General features: G+C 47.5%; 1 protein-coding gene across 3 annotated transcripts in view; it reads right to left on the reverse strand.

The window, feature by feature from the left end:
* Positions 1-1271: 1271 nt before the first annotated feature.
* The window catches only part of B4GALT1 (beta-1,4-galactosyltransferase 1), a 64881-nt gene continuing 48826 nt past the window's right edge, over positions 1272-17326 (reverse strand). The window contains exons 3-7 of one of the 3 annotated variants that reach the window (XR_012159188.1): positions 11266-11453; positions 9712-9834; positions 5542-5646; positions 4461-4800; positions 1272-4104 (exon numbers count right to left, since the gene is read on the reverse strand). Coding sequence is in view for 2 of the 3 variants with exons in the window: in XM_073346034.1 (XP_073202135.1) it covers positions 4665-4800; positions 5542-5646; positions 9712-9834; positions 11266-11453 (552 nt within the window). In the remaining variant the exon portion in view is untranslated. Of the gene's footprint in view, positions 4801-5541; positions 5647-9711; positions 9835-11265; positions 11454-17326 lie in introns of all 3 variants that reach the window. The other 2 variants (XM_073346034.1, XM_073346035.1) reach the window with 2 other exon arrangements.

Below are 17326 nucleotides of genomic sequence, written 5' to 3' on the forward strand. Positions count from 1 at the left end.
TTTTTAACAAGCAACGTAAGTATGGAAATAACACATTCATTAAATTTGTGACTGAACTCCTTGGGGGGGGGGGGGGAATTATCTGTCCCCGGCTGTTTTGCCCGCATTCTGCCATGTATTTCATGTTATAGCAGTCTCTGATGATGACCCAGCACATGTTGTTTGTTTTAAGAACACTTCACTGCAAATTTGACAAAATTCAAAGAAGATACCAATGTGAAATTTGTAAGATAGCTACTGCACTCGCCCAAGGTTTAAGAATCTGAAGTGCCTTCCAAAATCCGAGAGGGACGAGGTGTGAAGCATGCTTTCAGAAATCTTAAAAGAGCAAGACTCTAATGCGGAAACTACAGAACCCAAACCGCTGAAAAAGAAAAATCAAGCTTCTGCTGGTGGCATCTGACTCAGATGATGAAAATGAACCTGCGTTGGTCCGCACTGCTTTGGATCACTACCAAGCAGAACCCGTCATCAGCATAGAAGCATGTCCTCTGGAATGGTGGTTGAAGCATGAAGGGACGTATGAATCTTTAGCGCATCTGGCATGCAAATATCTTGCAACACTGGCTACAACAGTGCCATGCAAACACCTGTTCTCACTTTCAGGTGAAGTAATCAAGAAGCAGGCAGCATTATCTTCTGCAAATGTAAAGAAACTTGTTTATCTGAGCGATTGGCTGACCACGAAGTAGGACTGAGTGGACTTGCAAGCTCTAAAGTTTTATATCGTTTTATTTTTGAATGCAGGGTTTTTTGTACATAATTCTACATTTGTAAGTTCAGCTTTCATGATAAAGAGATTGCCCTACAGTACTTGTTTGAGGTGAATTGAAAAATATTATTTCTTTTGTTTTTTACAGTGCAAATATTTGTAATAAAAATATAAAGTGAGCACTGTACACTTTGTATTCTGTGTTGTCATTGAAATCAATATATTTGAAAAGGTAGAAAATATCCAAAATATTTAAATAAATGGTATCTATTATTGTTTAATTGCACGATTAATTTTTTTTTAATCGCTTGACAACCCTAATTCTGACTCCCAAACCTCCTCAGTGGAAGACCCTGCTTATGGGCCCAACAGAGCCCACAATAGGGTGCTGAAGGCTGCAAGGCCCATCCCTCACTCAGTCCATTACCGTTGGCAGGAGGAAGGGGGTAGAACCTGTGCAGAGGAGTTTAAACTGGAAACCCGGGGTGGCCTGCAACTGGACAGAGTAGCTATGGAAGAGACAGACAAAATAAATTTCTTCAAGTAATATCACTACCTGTAAAGACTGAAAATACTTTATTTGACATGAACATGAACATAGGGACCTCAGCTTTTACATGTGGAAATAATATGAGTGATAAAAGTGCAAAGCAAAATCATTTATGGAAAACATTCTGAAAACCTCTACACAGTCCAGCAAATGAGCAAAGGCCACATGATAAAAGGCCACATACCAGAATGCTTAGTATTCTAAAAAACAATTGTTATGATGAAATTAGGTATCTGCATTTGTTTTACATCCGGTTATGTGTTTTAAATTTTGCCCATTTTACAGATGATCACTTCAGTGAGCGTTACCATCGACGTTTGAATAGGACCCACCACAAACTAAGATTCAGTCAAAATTCATTTCCGAGTTACATATTTGTTTACTGCTAAGGTCCCTGAAAATCCTAGAGAGAATAATGGCTGGATTTCATGGACTGGTCAAATTGAGAAGAAATTTCACAGTTAGATAGATGTACTTTGCATGAGAACTCACCCTGGTGAAATCCTGGCCCAGCACCACAGGGTTACACATATTAAGAAAGGGGGGGAAGATTCTGTCTTTTAAAAAACTTTTCTTAAATAGTTTACCGTTTTAAATATTAGTAAAGGAAAAGTAAATCAGCAGCCCATGGGAACTCTTAAGTGTCTGATATGATACATGCTGTTCTGTTTGTTCAAGGTTTCCTTCCCCTTTTCCTTTTAAGGCACATTTGTAGAAATCTCTAATGCTAACAGTCAGAACGTTACTACTTACATTAATTCCATTCTTTGAGATTTAAAATATGAAAGCTTTCTATAGAAATTTTCCTGATCTTCATATATTAGTAAGGCAAAACAATCAAATGCAATATATTGTGTCTTTGCAAAGGTTGGGCAGCTAGAGGATTAAACAAATCTCTGAAGATTCAGATGTTTCAGTTGACAGGAGAAGGGGGCAGATGGGGTGTGTGTGTGGGGGGGGGGGGAGAGACGCACAAAGATTCTGGGATTTTCCAAAGAGCCTCAGCTGAGTTTGGTTCCCATACTACCCTGGCATTCAGTGGGAGCTGGGGGCCACACTCCTTAGACTCCTCTGAAAATCCCAGGCCACGTTTGGCTACTAATCAATGCTGCTGCATGTGTGTGGGTTTTGCAGAGAGAAAATTAACCCAGATTCTGGAAGGGATCTAAGCTACATGCTACTGCATCTCTGCCAAGACATCAGTAATTTGTAATTACTTTGTAATGCAATTCCTAGCATGAGTACAATTACACCCAAGAGCAGGTGTTTGCAGGCTGGCTCTTAGGTGAGGATCCTGTAATGGCAGATCAGGTCCTAGTCCCAAACAATGCTGCCAAGAAGTGGTTCTCCCTCGTACTGATCAGAAGCCAGAGCTGTCCTGGTTAACTAAAGGTGTGATTGTATACAGATTTGGTGCACCTTGGTGTGTGGACACTCTCACATAGGTTTGGCTTGTGTTGGTAGGTGTACAGGTGTAAACTAAACCAACAGAGCCAGTTCCAAACAGGTAAGAGAGTGTCCACACTGGCTTCACTTTAACTTGTGTTGGTAGACAAGCCCTTACAAATCAGACTGAGGGCAGGCACCCCCCCCAGGCACCCCATGGGGTTACTGGGGCTTCCGTCCATGACTTCAGCCATAGCCAGTGGCCAAAAAGCACATTTAAATAAAACAGCCCTCCCCCCCATCTTTAGATCAGCCCCTTCCTTCCCTGTGTAAAACAAATGGGACTTAAGCTCCACTTCTACTCTCCAGGTAAACACACCTAGATGCAGGAGTAACCCCACAGGCCTGATCCAGAGCTCCTACTAACCCTCGCACTGACTCCTGAGAGTTTTGGATCAGGCCCAATTAGCATAAGTCATTTTAGATTGAGCTGGCGGAAAGGTGGCAAAAAGTTCACAAACACTGCTGAGATGTCCATGCTTTGAGGTGAAATTCTGACCTGCTCTAAATGCCATAATGCTGAAGGGGTTTTCATCATGTCATAAAGCGGAAAGGCAAGGTATATAGGATGGCACTGTTGCCTATCTGCAGTTTAAAAATGCTGTGAACAAGAAAGTGTACACTCCTCAGTGGCTGCGGAAGTTACAAACGAGTAGGGACCTGGAACACTTTCTCACATCTTAGACACACTTTTAGCATAGGCTTCAGATCAGCAAAGTAAGCCTGATCTTTACTGTCCTGTCAGTATTAAAGCATTAAAGAACGCAAGAGATTTCATGGACAAATACGTAGCGCAAACTTAATCCATGGCTCACACATCATGAAGCACCATAAGAACCTGTCATTGTGATAACAGACTATTTTTAAGCCTCATTTAACAATTATGCTACATCCTAGTTTAATCAAGGTATTAACATACGTCTCTTTTAAAAACCAAATTTCTCTCACTGCATCTTAAAATATCACAAAACAAAAGGAACAGTGAATTCAAGTTTTATGTACAACAGTAAGAAAAATGCATTTTGTTTTTGTGAAATTTATATGGTATTTAAATGGTGCGAAAAGCTCTTACGAAAGTAAACAAATGTCAGTAAATTTTAATTAAAAAGACTATAGTTTCAGCCCATAATTACAACCAATTTGCCTTTATTAAAAATAGAATGCATCTGGCACTGCTCTATCAAGCAAGAGACATCTTTCCGTGCAGGTCACCTGGAGACAGCACTTCTTGCACCAATCATCATATTTACACCATCCTGGGCAGCTCCCACCAAGCCTAAATGTCCTGTCTATACAGCGCTCGCTGGAGGGCTGGGGCCTTATTAAAATCTCCTCTGAAGTAATAAAAGCTGTTGCTGTTACAGATTTTGTAAGATCAATTTTTCCAAAACTTGCTCTGCATAAAATTAAAGAAAAAAGTGTTTGTTTTGGTTGACATGAGACAAGACTAAACGATACTGGCCTCCACTAACAAAAAGTCGAAGACGAAGTATAAACGTGTACAATTTTAGCAGCATTTTCCAGTCCTTCATAAAGTAACAACAGCGAAGAATTTAACGCGGTGTTCTCGTCTACCTAATTTAACATATGGAAGAAATAATACGGGTAGTAATTGCTGATTCATCATTTGTTTGTGAACAATAACATTTGAATAAAATATTTGTGTGGGGAGCACTGCAGCGAATACATAATATCCAGCGTTTTCTGGCAATGTAAATATTTACAACTCTTATTTACAGTTTCCAAACTTACAAAAATACCGTAGAGCTAGAAAGTTGTGTAAAGCCAAGTTTGGGATTAAGAAGTCTCACTTGTCCAGCAGACTGGGAAAAACTTTGCATAGCTGAATGCGGCCTTCTTGTTCATTCTGACTGTAGTAAAAAACAGTACATATAAAAATCCTACGGATCAGATATCCCTGGTAGCTTCTAAGTCTTCACATCTGCCTCTTCAACACTATTTCTTTGGTGAGCCAACATCCACTGTGATTTTTGTATACAGTGGGTATTTATCTGTTTTCACTACCTTGTATGACAGCGTATTTAAGCCATCAGAATTCATGGTCTCCCTTGTGTGAGCAATTCTGTCAAACCTGTGAAAATAAAAGGATGCAACATTGTAATATTAACGTTGTAATGACTTTGAATTGCAAGCAGTATATTGCACCCACCCGCATCACAGCTCAATGGCCACAAGAAAGGATTAAAACAGGGGTGACCAAACTTTATGGCTTGCGAGCCACATGCAGCTCTTTTAGAATTAAAGTGCAGCTCACAGCGTCCCCTATGCCCCCTCACCCCATTCTCCACCTACCAGACTGGGGGAGGGAAAGCTTGGGGCTTCTGCCCTGCTGTGGTGGGGCTAGAGGCTTCTGCCCAGTGGGGAGAGGGGTCTCAGGGCTTCAGCCCCGCTGGGCACGCCTGCCATGGCTCAGGGCTTCAGCAGGAGCAGGGCTGAAACCCTGAGCCCTGGCAGGACCTTTCTGTAGGACTGAAGCCCCAGACCCTCTCCTTCCCACAGGGGTGAAGCCCCGAGCTGGCAGGTGCATCCCGGCACTCGAATTTCTGAAGATGTCATATGCGGCTTGGAGGGTCAGTAAGTTTGGCCACCCCTGGATTGAAATAATCAAAGTGTACAAAGTTAATCCTGCATCTGGATAGCCCAGCACGTTCCATCAGGTTAGGTACAATAACTGTGTGAACACTCGGCCCACTGAGTAAAGTAACTTATGTGATCAGACCTCTACATAGTAAGGGGAAAGTGGGATAATCCGGAACTATCAGCCTTGAGAGCATGTCTAACGTGTCAAGAAGGTGAAGTGAGATGGACACACCTCTGAGGGTTGGGTTCATTTTTATGGTCTCTTGAATGGCGAATCATTCGGCACTTCCCAATTACAGCATCTGGGCGAGATATTCTCATACCTTTAAAAACCAGCCTGTGAAAGTAAACAAATCAAGAGGCTGCTATTATTCTTAATAAGTACCTGAGTACCCAGTTAAAGCCACTTCTACCTAAAGCTTTCTTTTTTTGGCCCAAAAATGCAGATTCAGGGCAACCAACACATTTCACAAATTTGTGCCAATTGTTTCAGTCAGAGAAAAAGAAAAACAGTTCTGGAAATGTCAAAATGAATGTCATAAATGGTCACTGGGTGAGAGAGAGAGACCCTAAAGCCCCACAGTGTCCTTGAGCCCAGGCTCCAGCCCGAGGCCAGAATCTACCCAGCAATGAAAGAGCCCCGCAGCCTGAGCCCCACGAGCCTGAGTCGGCTGACACGGGCCAGCCACGGGTGTCTAGTTGCTGTGTAGATGTGCCCTCTGAGTACCTTTCCCAGATCTGAAGAGGAGCTCTGTGTGACTCGAAGGCTTGTCTCCCCCCAACAGAAGCTGATCCAATAAAAGATATTCCCTCCCTCTCCTTGTTTGAAATTAAACACTTTGTGTGACCCAATACAAGGTCTTCTGACTGATTCACTTAAAATTCCAAAAAATGTTGGTTTTGGGTTGACCCAAAACAATTTTTTCCCCCAGTTTTTTGGAACTGGCAGTGAACTGAAAAACTCCATCGTCCGCACAGCTCTGCTGATCCAATGGTAAAGCTTCCTGAGCCAAAGCAACGGCCCAGGTCACTTCCAACTCTGCCATTTGCAATCCCGCTGATCAGGCAACGCCATGAGAAAGCGGAAAGGTTTGAACCAAGCTGCAGTACTGCCTGCTAGATTCGCGCAGAAGACGAATTTGCAGTATGGGGTTAATGATACCGTCTCTCTCCTTGCAGAAGAAAGTTAAATTGTGGTGTGTGTGTGTGTGTGGGGGGGGTCCTTAAATGCCATTTAGCAGGGTCGGCAGCCACACTATTCTTTAGTTTGGGCCACCCACTGACAACTGCCTTCTTAGCTGTCAAAACTACTCCCCGTCCAGATGGTGCAACAGCATCTCTGCAGAACTGCCCCAGGCGGTCAGTACTGGAACTCTGCTCTTACCCTCTGGCCTCCTATTCTGAACTCCTACACCCGGCTAACGCCTACGGGTTCAATCCTGTAGGGTGCCAAGTGCTGTCAGCTCCCACAGACTCCAGAGGAAGTTGGGGATGCTCAGCACCCCATAGGATCCACCCGTCTCCATTTCTTCCCACCTTAACTGCTCTCCATTACCTTCCCACAGCAGTCTCTCACTTGTCTGTTCCACCCGTACTATTCCGTACACACACACACCTACAGGATGCTCCCGATTTGCCAAAACCCAACTGCCATCTGAACAGAACGCCATTGCGTTATCTGAATCCCATCTTCGGTCCCCAGCGGGGAACAATGCACATCCGGAGAACGGAGCAGAGACCCTGGCTGTCGGGGAGGCCACGCTGCTGAAGAATGATTCTTGCGGCCACTCAGCCCCGCTCTCATGGGAAGGAGGGAGCGGGGCCGTGACTGCAGAGGGGCTCCCTGCTGCTCATGCCCTTTCCATTATCCAAACTCCCAATTACCTGAATAAAATTGGAGTCCCCCGTGCTGCTCGAATAATCGGGAGTGTGCTGTGATTGTTTGAAACTGCCAGAACTAGTGCTCCAGCCTTTAACTCTGCATCTTACGAAATCGGAGCGTGGGACTAAAGCTGGGTCTGTTTCTGCCCATCCTTGGGGGCTGGGGGAAGTTTTGTGGTTAGACACTATGTGCAATACGTAGATATAGTTTTACACCTTCTGGTGGAAGATATTCTGTGCTCCTACCAAAATGGTGGGAAAGTGCTTTCAAGCTGTAAAGTGTTCTGGCAACCTAAGTATTACCAGTGTAGCCTAAATGCAGCTCACCTTTACTCGGATACCATTGAATGTGACAGACAGGGCTCAAATGAATTTATTTATGCTCAGATAAATTGGTTAGTCTCTAAGTGCCACAAGTCCTCCTTTTCTTTTTGTGAATACAGACTAACACGGCTGTTACTCTGAAACCAGACAGGGCTCTTGCCACTCACGAAATGTGACCCTAGAGCAAGCTTTTCTAACACTGGTCAGCTGGCCCTTTCCTGTGTTCTCTTTGCTGTTCCTACATAGAGTCAAAAGCTACAGAAAATTTTAACTCTCAGGGTAGTTCAGCTCTGGAACAGGCTTCAGAGGGAGGTGGTGGAATCCCCAGCACTGGAAGTGTTTAAGAACAGGCTGGACAAACACCTCTCAGGGTTGGTCCTGCCTCAGTGCAGGGACTGGATTTGGTGACCTCCTGAGGTCCCTTCCGGCCCAATGTTTCCATGATTCTATGATTTCAGATTTTATACCACTGCCTCCCTCTCCCTTTTCTAATGCTCTCTAGCTCTTCTGTAACAGGTTCCAGCCACAGATGTCGGAGCATTTTACAAAGGGAATATAATTTTCCTTTAAGCAGGTGACATCATGCAAAGTTGGTTTTGCTTTTTTTAAACAGGTAAACCCTAACATTTACAGATGTCTCAGCCAACACGTGTGTGAAGTTGTTTCATAAACTCAGGGAAAGTATAAAAGCCTATTACAAGGCCAAGGGGTAGAGAAACATTTCAGATTAAACAGAGATTAGCAAAACCTTTCATGTATGAACTGAAAAATCAAAACACCGGAGATTTCCAAACCCTACTGGTCTGCTCTCAGCGTGGAAAAAAATTGTAAAAAATAAGCACAAGCTGCACTGTGCAAATAGCTCCCTGGGCTGGTTTCCAGGGTATTTTACGCTCATTCCTGGAATTTTTAGGGTTCTATTTTACACTTTACTATTTTGCAGCTGCTTACATTTTGCTGACAGACACCGTTCCCTGTGAACTGGAACTGCAAGATTCCACACTGGGCCGGGTTTCAGATCGACTGTGTTCCTATCATGCAGGTGAGGTTCCTCACTTCTCCCACATGCAGAGAACTTGCCATGGCATGCTGAACAGACCCCCCAAGCCAGTGCCCTGCAGCTCTTCTCCCCACCCCACCTTGAGCTGTAGAGAGTTTCCTGACCGAGTGACTTGGGGGTTGGATTGAGGTGCCTCTCTGCAGGAAGCCTGGCCTTCCCAGCTCCCCTGTCCCCAGTGCTGGGTAGGAATCACCGAACATAGCAAGTGAGGAGAAAACCGATTCTGGAAGACAGAAGGAATCTTGCTGCTGCTGAACCCATGGCCCTGGCCTCTCTCAGGCCTCACACCGAGATCAGCACCACCAGCAAACTGCTCAGAGAGCTCAGAGCACCCCTCTGCCACTGGGTGCTGGCTGCTCCTCCCTGCCCCAGCTTGCTTTGGCTGGGAGCCAGCACAAACAGCGAGCAGGGCGCCCCGTGCTCCAGGGCCTCCCTTGGCTGCAGACCCACACAGCACCAGGTTGGAGCTCTGCATTTGTATCAGCCTGCACCGTGACAGTTCCTCTGGATGAGGAGGGGAAATGAACACGGGCACCGTCAGCGCGGCTATCTGGGTGTGTGCATGAAGGGCAGCTCCAGCTCCCAGCTCACCTTCTCCGACTTGCTGTGAAATCAGAACCCTGCGCCAGAGGGGAGACTCCATCACCACCTCCACTTCCCTACGAGGGCTGTGCTGCAGGGGCAGAGATGGCGAAGAGCCCTAATGGCTGTGGTGGGCAGCAAACACAGCCCTAGCCAGCAAGGAGCTCTGTGCAGCCCCTCAACCCACCCCAACCATAGGACACGGGAGCTGGAATGGACGGATGCTCCCAGCTAGCGTCTCCCCAGGAGGATTCCTGAAGAGCTCTTCCGCTGGAAGTGCTATTTACAGCAGACACACTCCTCACTCCTCTCTGGCCACTCCAATGCACCTCTGGCGAGGCCCTGCCCACAGAGTGAGAGAAGAGGGAAAGCTCTAGCATGCTGGGCTGCAGACAGCGCCGGCGAAAGCCAGCGGCTTTAAGCATTGCTCGAGGGGGTCATAAGTCCCACACAGACAGGGAGAACAGCGCTGAGGGCCAAGGCTAGCAGAGGCTTCTAGCTGCACAGCAACAGTGGCAGGAAATCTGGCCAAGCACGTTCCAGCTTGGGTCTTACCTGTTATAAATGTCGTCATCTTCGCCACCCCAGCCCCAGTAATTATTAGGAAATCCATTGATTTTTATGAATTGCTCCTTGCTTAAAGCAGACACACCTCCGAAATACTGATTGTAGGGTAAACTGCAAGGGGGAAAAAGAGCTTTGTTAGTGCACCAGGCTTGTTACTGAGAAGCCAGGGCCAGACGGTGCCATCAGACACAGCCCTGAGCAAAGGGGTGCATACACGGCACCGCTCGACCTACTCCCACAGACACTGTGACTCCCAGCTTCTGCTTGGTCTCCCAGGGTAGGGCTAGTGATGATGCTGGCCTGGATCAGCAGTAAGTTACTACCCCATGCCTAGCCCTCACTCGACCACCCTGGCCAGTGAGTCAGGCTGTGGGGGGTCACGGCCCTATCCCCCCTGCTCCAGGGAGCAGTCAGTGGCTGAGTAGCCTGGCTCACTCCTATGGATCTGGAGAAAAGGTGCAAGAGCCCATGAAGGGTATATTGGCAGCGTTTGTACAGCGTAGCCCAGTCAAAAGCAATGTCCTCTAGGGCCCAGGGGCAGGGCTCCAAATGGGCTTGTTATAACCAAGTTTAGAACAGGCTTCCAAGGGCAGTATTTAAAAACGAGACTTTGCCCGTTTCCTAACAAGGTCTGCTAAAAGGCACATTCTCCCTGCAGGGCGAATAAGCAGACAGCCGGGGTGATGGTGGCTAGGAAGAGGCATATCCCTGGAATGACTAGCAGGACTGGACTGGGGAGGGGAGGGGATGGGGGCTGTCACTGGAATGACTAGCAGGGCTGGGTGTGTGTGTGTTCATGCATTAGGTGGAGCACAGACAAATTTAGCGTTTCTTTTTTGGTGCCGTCTTCCCTGATCTCACCCACCATAACCACAACGCCTCAGCCCATATGTTAACGCCTGAAAATTCTACCATGCAGCCATTTCTAGGTGCAAATATCCACAGGGCTTCCCTGCCACACAGGTCATGATGAATAAGCTGATATGGCCAAGATGATCAGATCCTTGTCCCCAAGAGCAGGCATGGTGACTGTTGGCCTGCGACGAACACACTCTCCTCACAGCAGAGTGTTACTGAGATTTTCCAATATCCCAGGGGTAGCCATTCTGGAAAACCTCCTGGCCCAGAAATCCTGACAAACTTTGCTACCACAATGCTAAATACAGAGGGCCAAATTCACCCGGGACTTAGGCAGGAGCAATCCCACTGCCTTAAATGGAGGCAGACTGGTGTTTACTGGTTGCTTTAATTGATACGGGATAAGATCAGCAGCTACCGGATGAGTACAAAAAAATCTGAAAAAGATCACCTTCTATTTTTTCTACTCCTGTGACTGATATTTGAAAACTTTTAAGAACAGTTACCTAATCTCTCCTGCAGACAAACCTTTTGTTCCACCTACACCGTGACAAATTGCAGCCAGGAGTGATTTTTCCAGGCCTTCAATATGAGGTTTATACTGGAGATGGTGCCACTCTGCCACAGGCATGGAAGGCTAAAATACAGATGAGTAACAAACGGTCCATTGAAAAGAGCGCTCACCGAAATCCAAACTTATCCATCGATACAGAAAGGTGCCGTGGCTGGCTGTAACACTTGTAGATGTTCCTGTCGTCCATTGGAATTAGGTCTACATCACTAAATACAAAGCAATCATAGTCATATTCTTTCAAAGCTTCTTCAAAGCCTACGTTCAGAAGTTTAGCACGATTAAAGGTTTCTTCTCCATCCTAATTTAAAACAAATAAAAACAATTAAGCACCTTAAGGCGGTTAGTATACACTGTCCATTTCTTACCTGTTACCAAAGCGTCACACTGGACCTCCAGCGCCACCAACAGAGTCAAAGTCCCCCTGAGCCCTCACAGCGTGGTTGATGGAATATGACTAGCGCTACAATCCATCTATGGAGCTGGACACTGATGCCCCAAAACTTCTTTGCCCAAATACTGTATTTTCTGGGCAGCTGAATCTAAGTGTAGCAGTTCACAGACATGAGGGAAAGCTGAAATGGTAGACAACAGAATAACCAGAGTTGGACAACACTCCATTCGTCCTACCAGTTACTGATACATGAGCTCCTAGAAGCACAGGTCATCCCCACTTCACTCTCTACACCATCCCATCGCATAGGTGAACCCCATCAACCTTGTGTGGGTATTAGAGGGAAGGTGATCTATGAAATCTCCCTAGCTCTGCACCGGACACTGCCTTCATGTACAGAATGTCACCCAGCAGAGGTATCTTGTGGTATCTCAAATTAAACAAGTGACCTTCCTTTCTGAGGTGCAGCTTGTGCTAAAAACCCTCCTCAGGGGAGAAGTTTGGGCAGAATCTCAGAAAAGCTCCTCTTGGTTTGAGTGGGAGGAGGTGTCTTGGGAAAAGGCTAGTGGTTCTAGAAGCACATGAAAGAACAACCTACCTAGATAGCTACTAGGGTGTGAAACCTCTCCCCAGGCCTTGGAGGTGCTTCTGCCCTCTGGTGAAGACTGGGTGACCAAAGGGGGTGAGAGGAAGGATGGCTTTGTGGTGAAGACACTGGGTTCTCTCCTGGCTCTGCCCTATGGGACCCTGGGCACATCCCCAAAGCCAACTCAGCCAAGCACTTATTCACGTGCTACCTCTGAGCACACACATGGGCTTGATGAGAGTGAGCCATGCGCGTAAAGCGAAGTGCTCTGCTGGAGAGGGATGGGAGGGGTCAGCACATTCGTAAGTGCTGTGTGACGTGGGGCTGACAGGCCGGGTTTACACAAGGAGCGTGCTGCCAGCCTAGGAATACCGGTATGCTGTGCTGGCCAAGTGCCCCTAGCGTGGAGACAGCTATACCGGCAAAGCTACTTTTGTACTGGTTATGGCAAAAGCCAAACAAGCTATGCTGGTTTGCCGGTATAACTGTGTCTGCACATGGGGCTTCTGCTGGCCAGGGATCACTCCCCTTCACATCCCTGACCAATGGATGTGTGCTGGCAGGAGTCGGTAGCGTAGAGCTGGCCTTAGCAAGCACACCCTATCGAGGGGACCAGCAAAGTATCTCCTGACAGTGCCGCTCAGGGGCACCGTCAGGAGAATACCACCAGCGCTTGGCACGATGGCAATTCGCACCTGGCAAAAGCCTGTACAATACAGCAGACAGCTCCTTCAGCTGGGGTCTAAACCTGGACACCAGCTGGGGTGGGAGCCTCTGGCGCTGCCCCACACGTTACCTCCATCCATCTCAGAGTCTGGGGAGACGACTGCTTGGCTACACACACAAGCATCACTTCCACAAGAACAAAAGTGACTCAGAAACTGGGACTTGGTTCCTAAGTCACTTAGACACTTTTGAAACTATTATGCACCATTCTTACATATCCCCTGTTTGAGGCTAAGGTTTGTTGTTCCTCATAAAGGGCCTGATCCTGCACCACTGGCTTGGAGCCCAAAACCTGTAAGGGGAACAGGCAAAAGGAGCAATGGGCGGCAGAAGTGACCCACCCCTGAAGATGACTGAAAGTTTTGCCATTCTGGAAAGAGCCTTGGACCCTTAGAATACTATCAGTCAAGGAGGTCCAGACAGTGGCCACACCCCACCCCCTTCTCTCCTGGGTTCCAGTGAATTCCCCCGTGCACTTGGCTATTACCGCAAAGCTAAAGGCATCTGCAGCTTTGCTGAAAGTCATTTACCTCCATCTACAGGGCAGCAAGCATCAACCACAGAGCAGCACGTCTGGAACGCAGGTTGAGCCTGTGCTGAGGAACAAGGAACGGAAGCTTAAAGGTTCCCAGTTTACTCTCCGATTGGCCCCTCTGCTTGGCTAATAAATAATCTGCCCGGTAAATCATTAATCCAAACGGGATAATGGATCTGGCTCTTAGGAACCATGTTTCATTCACTAAATCCTGCAGCTACTTTAGTCGTGCAAAACTGAAGGACAGTTACACAGGTACAGGCCTGGGTTTTTCACAAGCATTGGCCTCTCTGAGCTCCCCCTAAAGTCAACGGCGAGCACTGGCTTGCGTGACTGCCGTGGGAGCCGTTACCATCAACTTCGCTGAGGAGCCAACTCAAGCTAAGTCAACGGGAGGCTTCCTGAACCTGAAATACCAGCTGCCGGTTTCACTGATTTCACAAAGTTTGTTTCTAAGCCAGGTTAGTTAAATGCAATTTTCTCACGAAGACAAGGCCTAACAGGGAGACCCCAACCATGCAAAAGTGGTTCTGCCGATCCTTGAGCAACAGAAAGTGAACTGAGCGTGGAGGGTGGGATGGGGTAGGGGAAGGGTAGAGAAGTGCATTTAGCAGCAGTGAGGTACTTCTGTAATCTAATTTAGAGATTAAAAACAAATCAGATACAAATAGGAAATGGAATCCAAATAAATGGAAGGGCTGAGCTCTAGCCACAGACGCAGACATCCTCTTAAAGAGGGACTGCCTGGCCAGGTGAGAGTCAGACACCAGTTCAGAGGGCTGTGTATTTGCCAGGAGGCTGTCACTCCAGTGCTGTGCAAGGAGTTGCTTAGGATCGCTGCAGGATAAAATGCCTAAAAACCACTCCCATCTCGGGGGCCAGCTTATCATTGCTCAAGCTGTTTCTGATGGTTATGTCATAGATGGAGAACTCCATTTTTCCTACACTTTCTTCACTGTTCCAGTAATGAACTAGGTGAAGAAGGCCTCTCACTCGGATTTATGCTCCCTAAGCCTTTATTTTTAGGAGCAACTTCAACCACCAACCTCCAACTTCCTGCAACTCTTACATGGCAGTCCAGTTCGAGGCCTTTTGAGTTAGATTTAGGACCCTTATCAACTCAGGGTGTTTTTTAAGTCACTCTCCAGAGTAAGGGTTTAGGAAACAAGCTGTTGATTGAACTGAAAACAGAGATTGCTGCCTGGCTGGGACACAGAAGTTCTCAACCGGGTCAGACCACCCTCACCACTGCAAGCTTGAACTGCCATCTGCTCAGCTGGACAAGCACATCCATGCCCAGGACACAGACAACAAGCATTTAATCCATTTGGTGTTTTCCGTCTATGCTTTATGCCTAGACCCTCTCCATGTCGATTCAGACGGGTCTGTGGACCCTAGAGGCAGTGGCGGTTTCTCTGATGAGACTGTTATTACAGCCAGACTCCTCCAACTCAGACACAGCCCTTGGCTTTGCTGCAGCTTGGAGGACTGCAGGGGTCCTTGCGGCAGCACGCGCAGGCTGTGATCCACAGAGCCCTAGAAGGCTAAAATGCACTTATACATGGTCCATGGAGAGTTCTCTAGGCACATGGTGCTGGGTCCTCGTTTCCAGTGGCTAAAATCTACCCAGCCCTTTCCTGGTGGGATGGGTCCCTCCCATAGGCAACTGCTGTACTTGCCACAAGGACGTTGTATGACTGCGAATGGAAGGGGGGCTGTGTGAGCATCAATGGGAGGGGAAGCTGTTCCCAAGACACGATCCCTGCTATGGAAAAGCTTCTGAACCCCTGCCCCAGCAAGGACACAGCCAGGGCGATACAGCTGCGATCAGAACAGGAAGGAGTACACAGAGGTTTTTTGTTTATTTGTTGTTAAAAAGGGCTGTGCGTTTCTTAACTGGTGACAATTTAGAAGCACCGTCAGGGCTGAAGTAACAGATTTAAATTTCCCAGTATCCCATGAGCTGCTGAAGGGTTTAGCCTCAAACTAATCCCAACGCTTTCAAAAGGAAAAATACAGAAGTAGGAAATTCACTGAGTTTTGTACTCTCTCTCCTGATTTATTTTTGGTGATGGTGGTGGGACGAGGCTTGGTAAAAGCAGAATAATAATAAAAAAAACAGGGCCAGATTCTAATACCCTTTCTCTGGTTTAGTATCCCCTTGCTCTAGGAGTGCTCTCGTTGGCTTCAATGGTACCATTCAGTGTAACAAAGGCTACCAAAGCTGGGCCCTGAATCTGTACTAAATGAATAAATAATATCCTCTTCCTCCTGGCAAAAGAAACCTCCCCCCAGGGGAATGCTACTGTGCCCTGGGCTCAGCCAGGTGCTGCTGTGTAGCTAGCTTCCACGCACGGTGTGTTTGCAACGTGTCTGTGTGGGGCTCCGTTAGCCCCACTGAGATCTCGCTTCCAGCCGTAGCACGGTCCATTACTTCTGACGTTTCAGCAGGTGGCAAACAGATGGCACTCTTGCTAACGTTACCATTTTTGCTTATTTATTTGCCTGTCCTCTGGGTATGCAAACCCCTTCAGGTCCGAAGAACGACAGGCAGTGAACACCCGTGCAGAATGTGTCACCATGCAAACCTCAAGGGGATTGTCTTTCCCCTTTTCCCTGCATGAGTGAACGGACCATCCCAGCGGGTCTCAGCAGCACACAAGGCAGATTCACAGCCAGGCAGGTGGTAACCCTTCCTATACAGGGCAGAAAGCTGGCAGCCTTATGCAAATAAAGACTTCCCCTTCTTCATCACCCTAGGACTTAGAACTTGCCCAGCCAAACTGAATAAGAAGTGCTGTCCGTGTTAATGGCCTGTCAATTAACACGAGAGAGGCAAATCTGTACCAAGAGAATCCCTCAGACGGTAGAGTGGTCATTCACATGGTGGGGACTGAGGCCACAAACAGAAGAGTTAGAGAAGAAATCCCTTTTGCTTCTGTGACTCAGCTACCCCCAGACAAACCGCTTGACACTTGATCTAGCTGTGGCTTATAGAGACTGCACTGAAGGATCTGTAGCCATTTGTCTCACCTGTGGAGGCTGGAATGCTAATCCTGTGGGGCCTGCCAAATAGCTAACTTCCACAGCAACACACATGCCTCCTGTGCAGGCACTAGGCTGGAGACACCATGCCAGAAGAGAACCTGGCGCTTTTACTGGGAAGGAAATATGGCCCAACTGGACCATGTGCATTAGTCTACCACAACCGTTGAGGCTCTACCTTCTACATGGAGACCACTAACACAGGAGCAGCAGTAAGCTCTCGCTGAGGAAGGGGCAAGTGTAGATAGACCCTAAGGGCCCTGTAGATGTCCAGAGAACACCTTCGCTTCTTTGTCACTTCAGGAAGAAGAGCACCCTGTAATTAATGTGGGCAACTCTGCCATCCCTGTCACAGCAGAGGGAAGGAAAGGAGTCCCCAGAAAACTCCTCTTCCCTGCTCAGCGGCAGGTTGGAAGCCTATCTAGCTCGGAGAGGAGAGCGTAGTCAGACTAGACTCAGCCCGGTAGCGTTCCAAGGGAGCAGCTCTGCTGGAGAAACTGGAGTGACCTGCTCTGAACATCTCAGAGGCAAGCTGTGATCTGAAGCTCCTGGAGGGGCCCAAGGGCAGGGAGGCCAGCCTCTGTCCCACAGGCTCCGAAGGCTGTTGCCAACTGCCAGCCTGGCGGGAGCCTTCGGAGGAAAGCAACAGGAGGCTTCATTTTGTTTAGAAAAACCTCTTCTAAGCCAGGAGATGCCGACTGCCCGTGACACCGGCCAGCAGCGGCACTGAAAGTATGCAGAGCCATCAGACCCTGGGAAGGAACCAGCAACCCCCCCCTGTGGGAAGCGAACTGAGGCATAATTCTGATGTCTGATGTCTTCTGATGTCTACTGAAAGTAGGAAGCATATGTACATCCAGGTTCAAGTTTCTGCACAGAACCCCCTTC

Source organism: Lepidochelys kempii, chromosome 5 (genome assembly GCF_965140265.1).
Source record: "Lepidochelys kempii isolate rLepKem1 chromosome 5, rLepKem1.hap2, whole genome shotgun sequence".
NCBI classification, from domain to species: Eukaryota; Metazoa; Chordata; order Testudines; family Cheloniidae; genus Lepidochelys; species Lepidochelys kempii.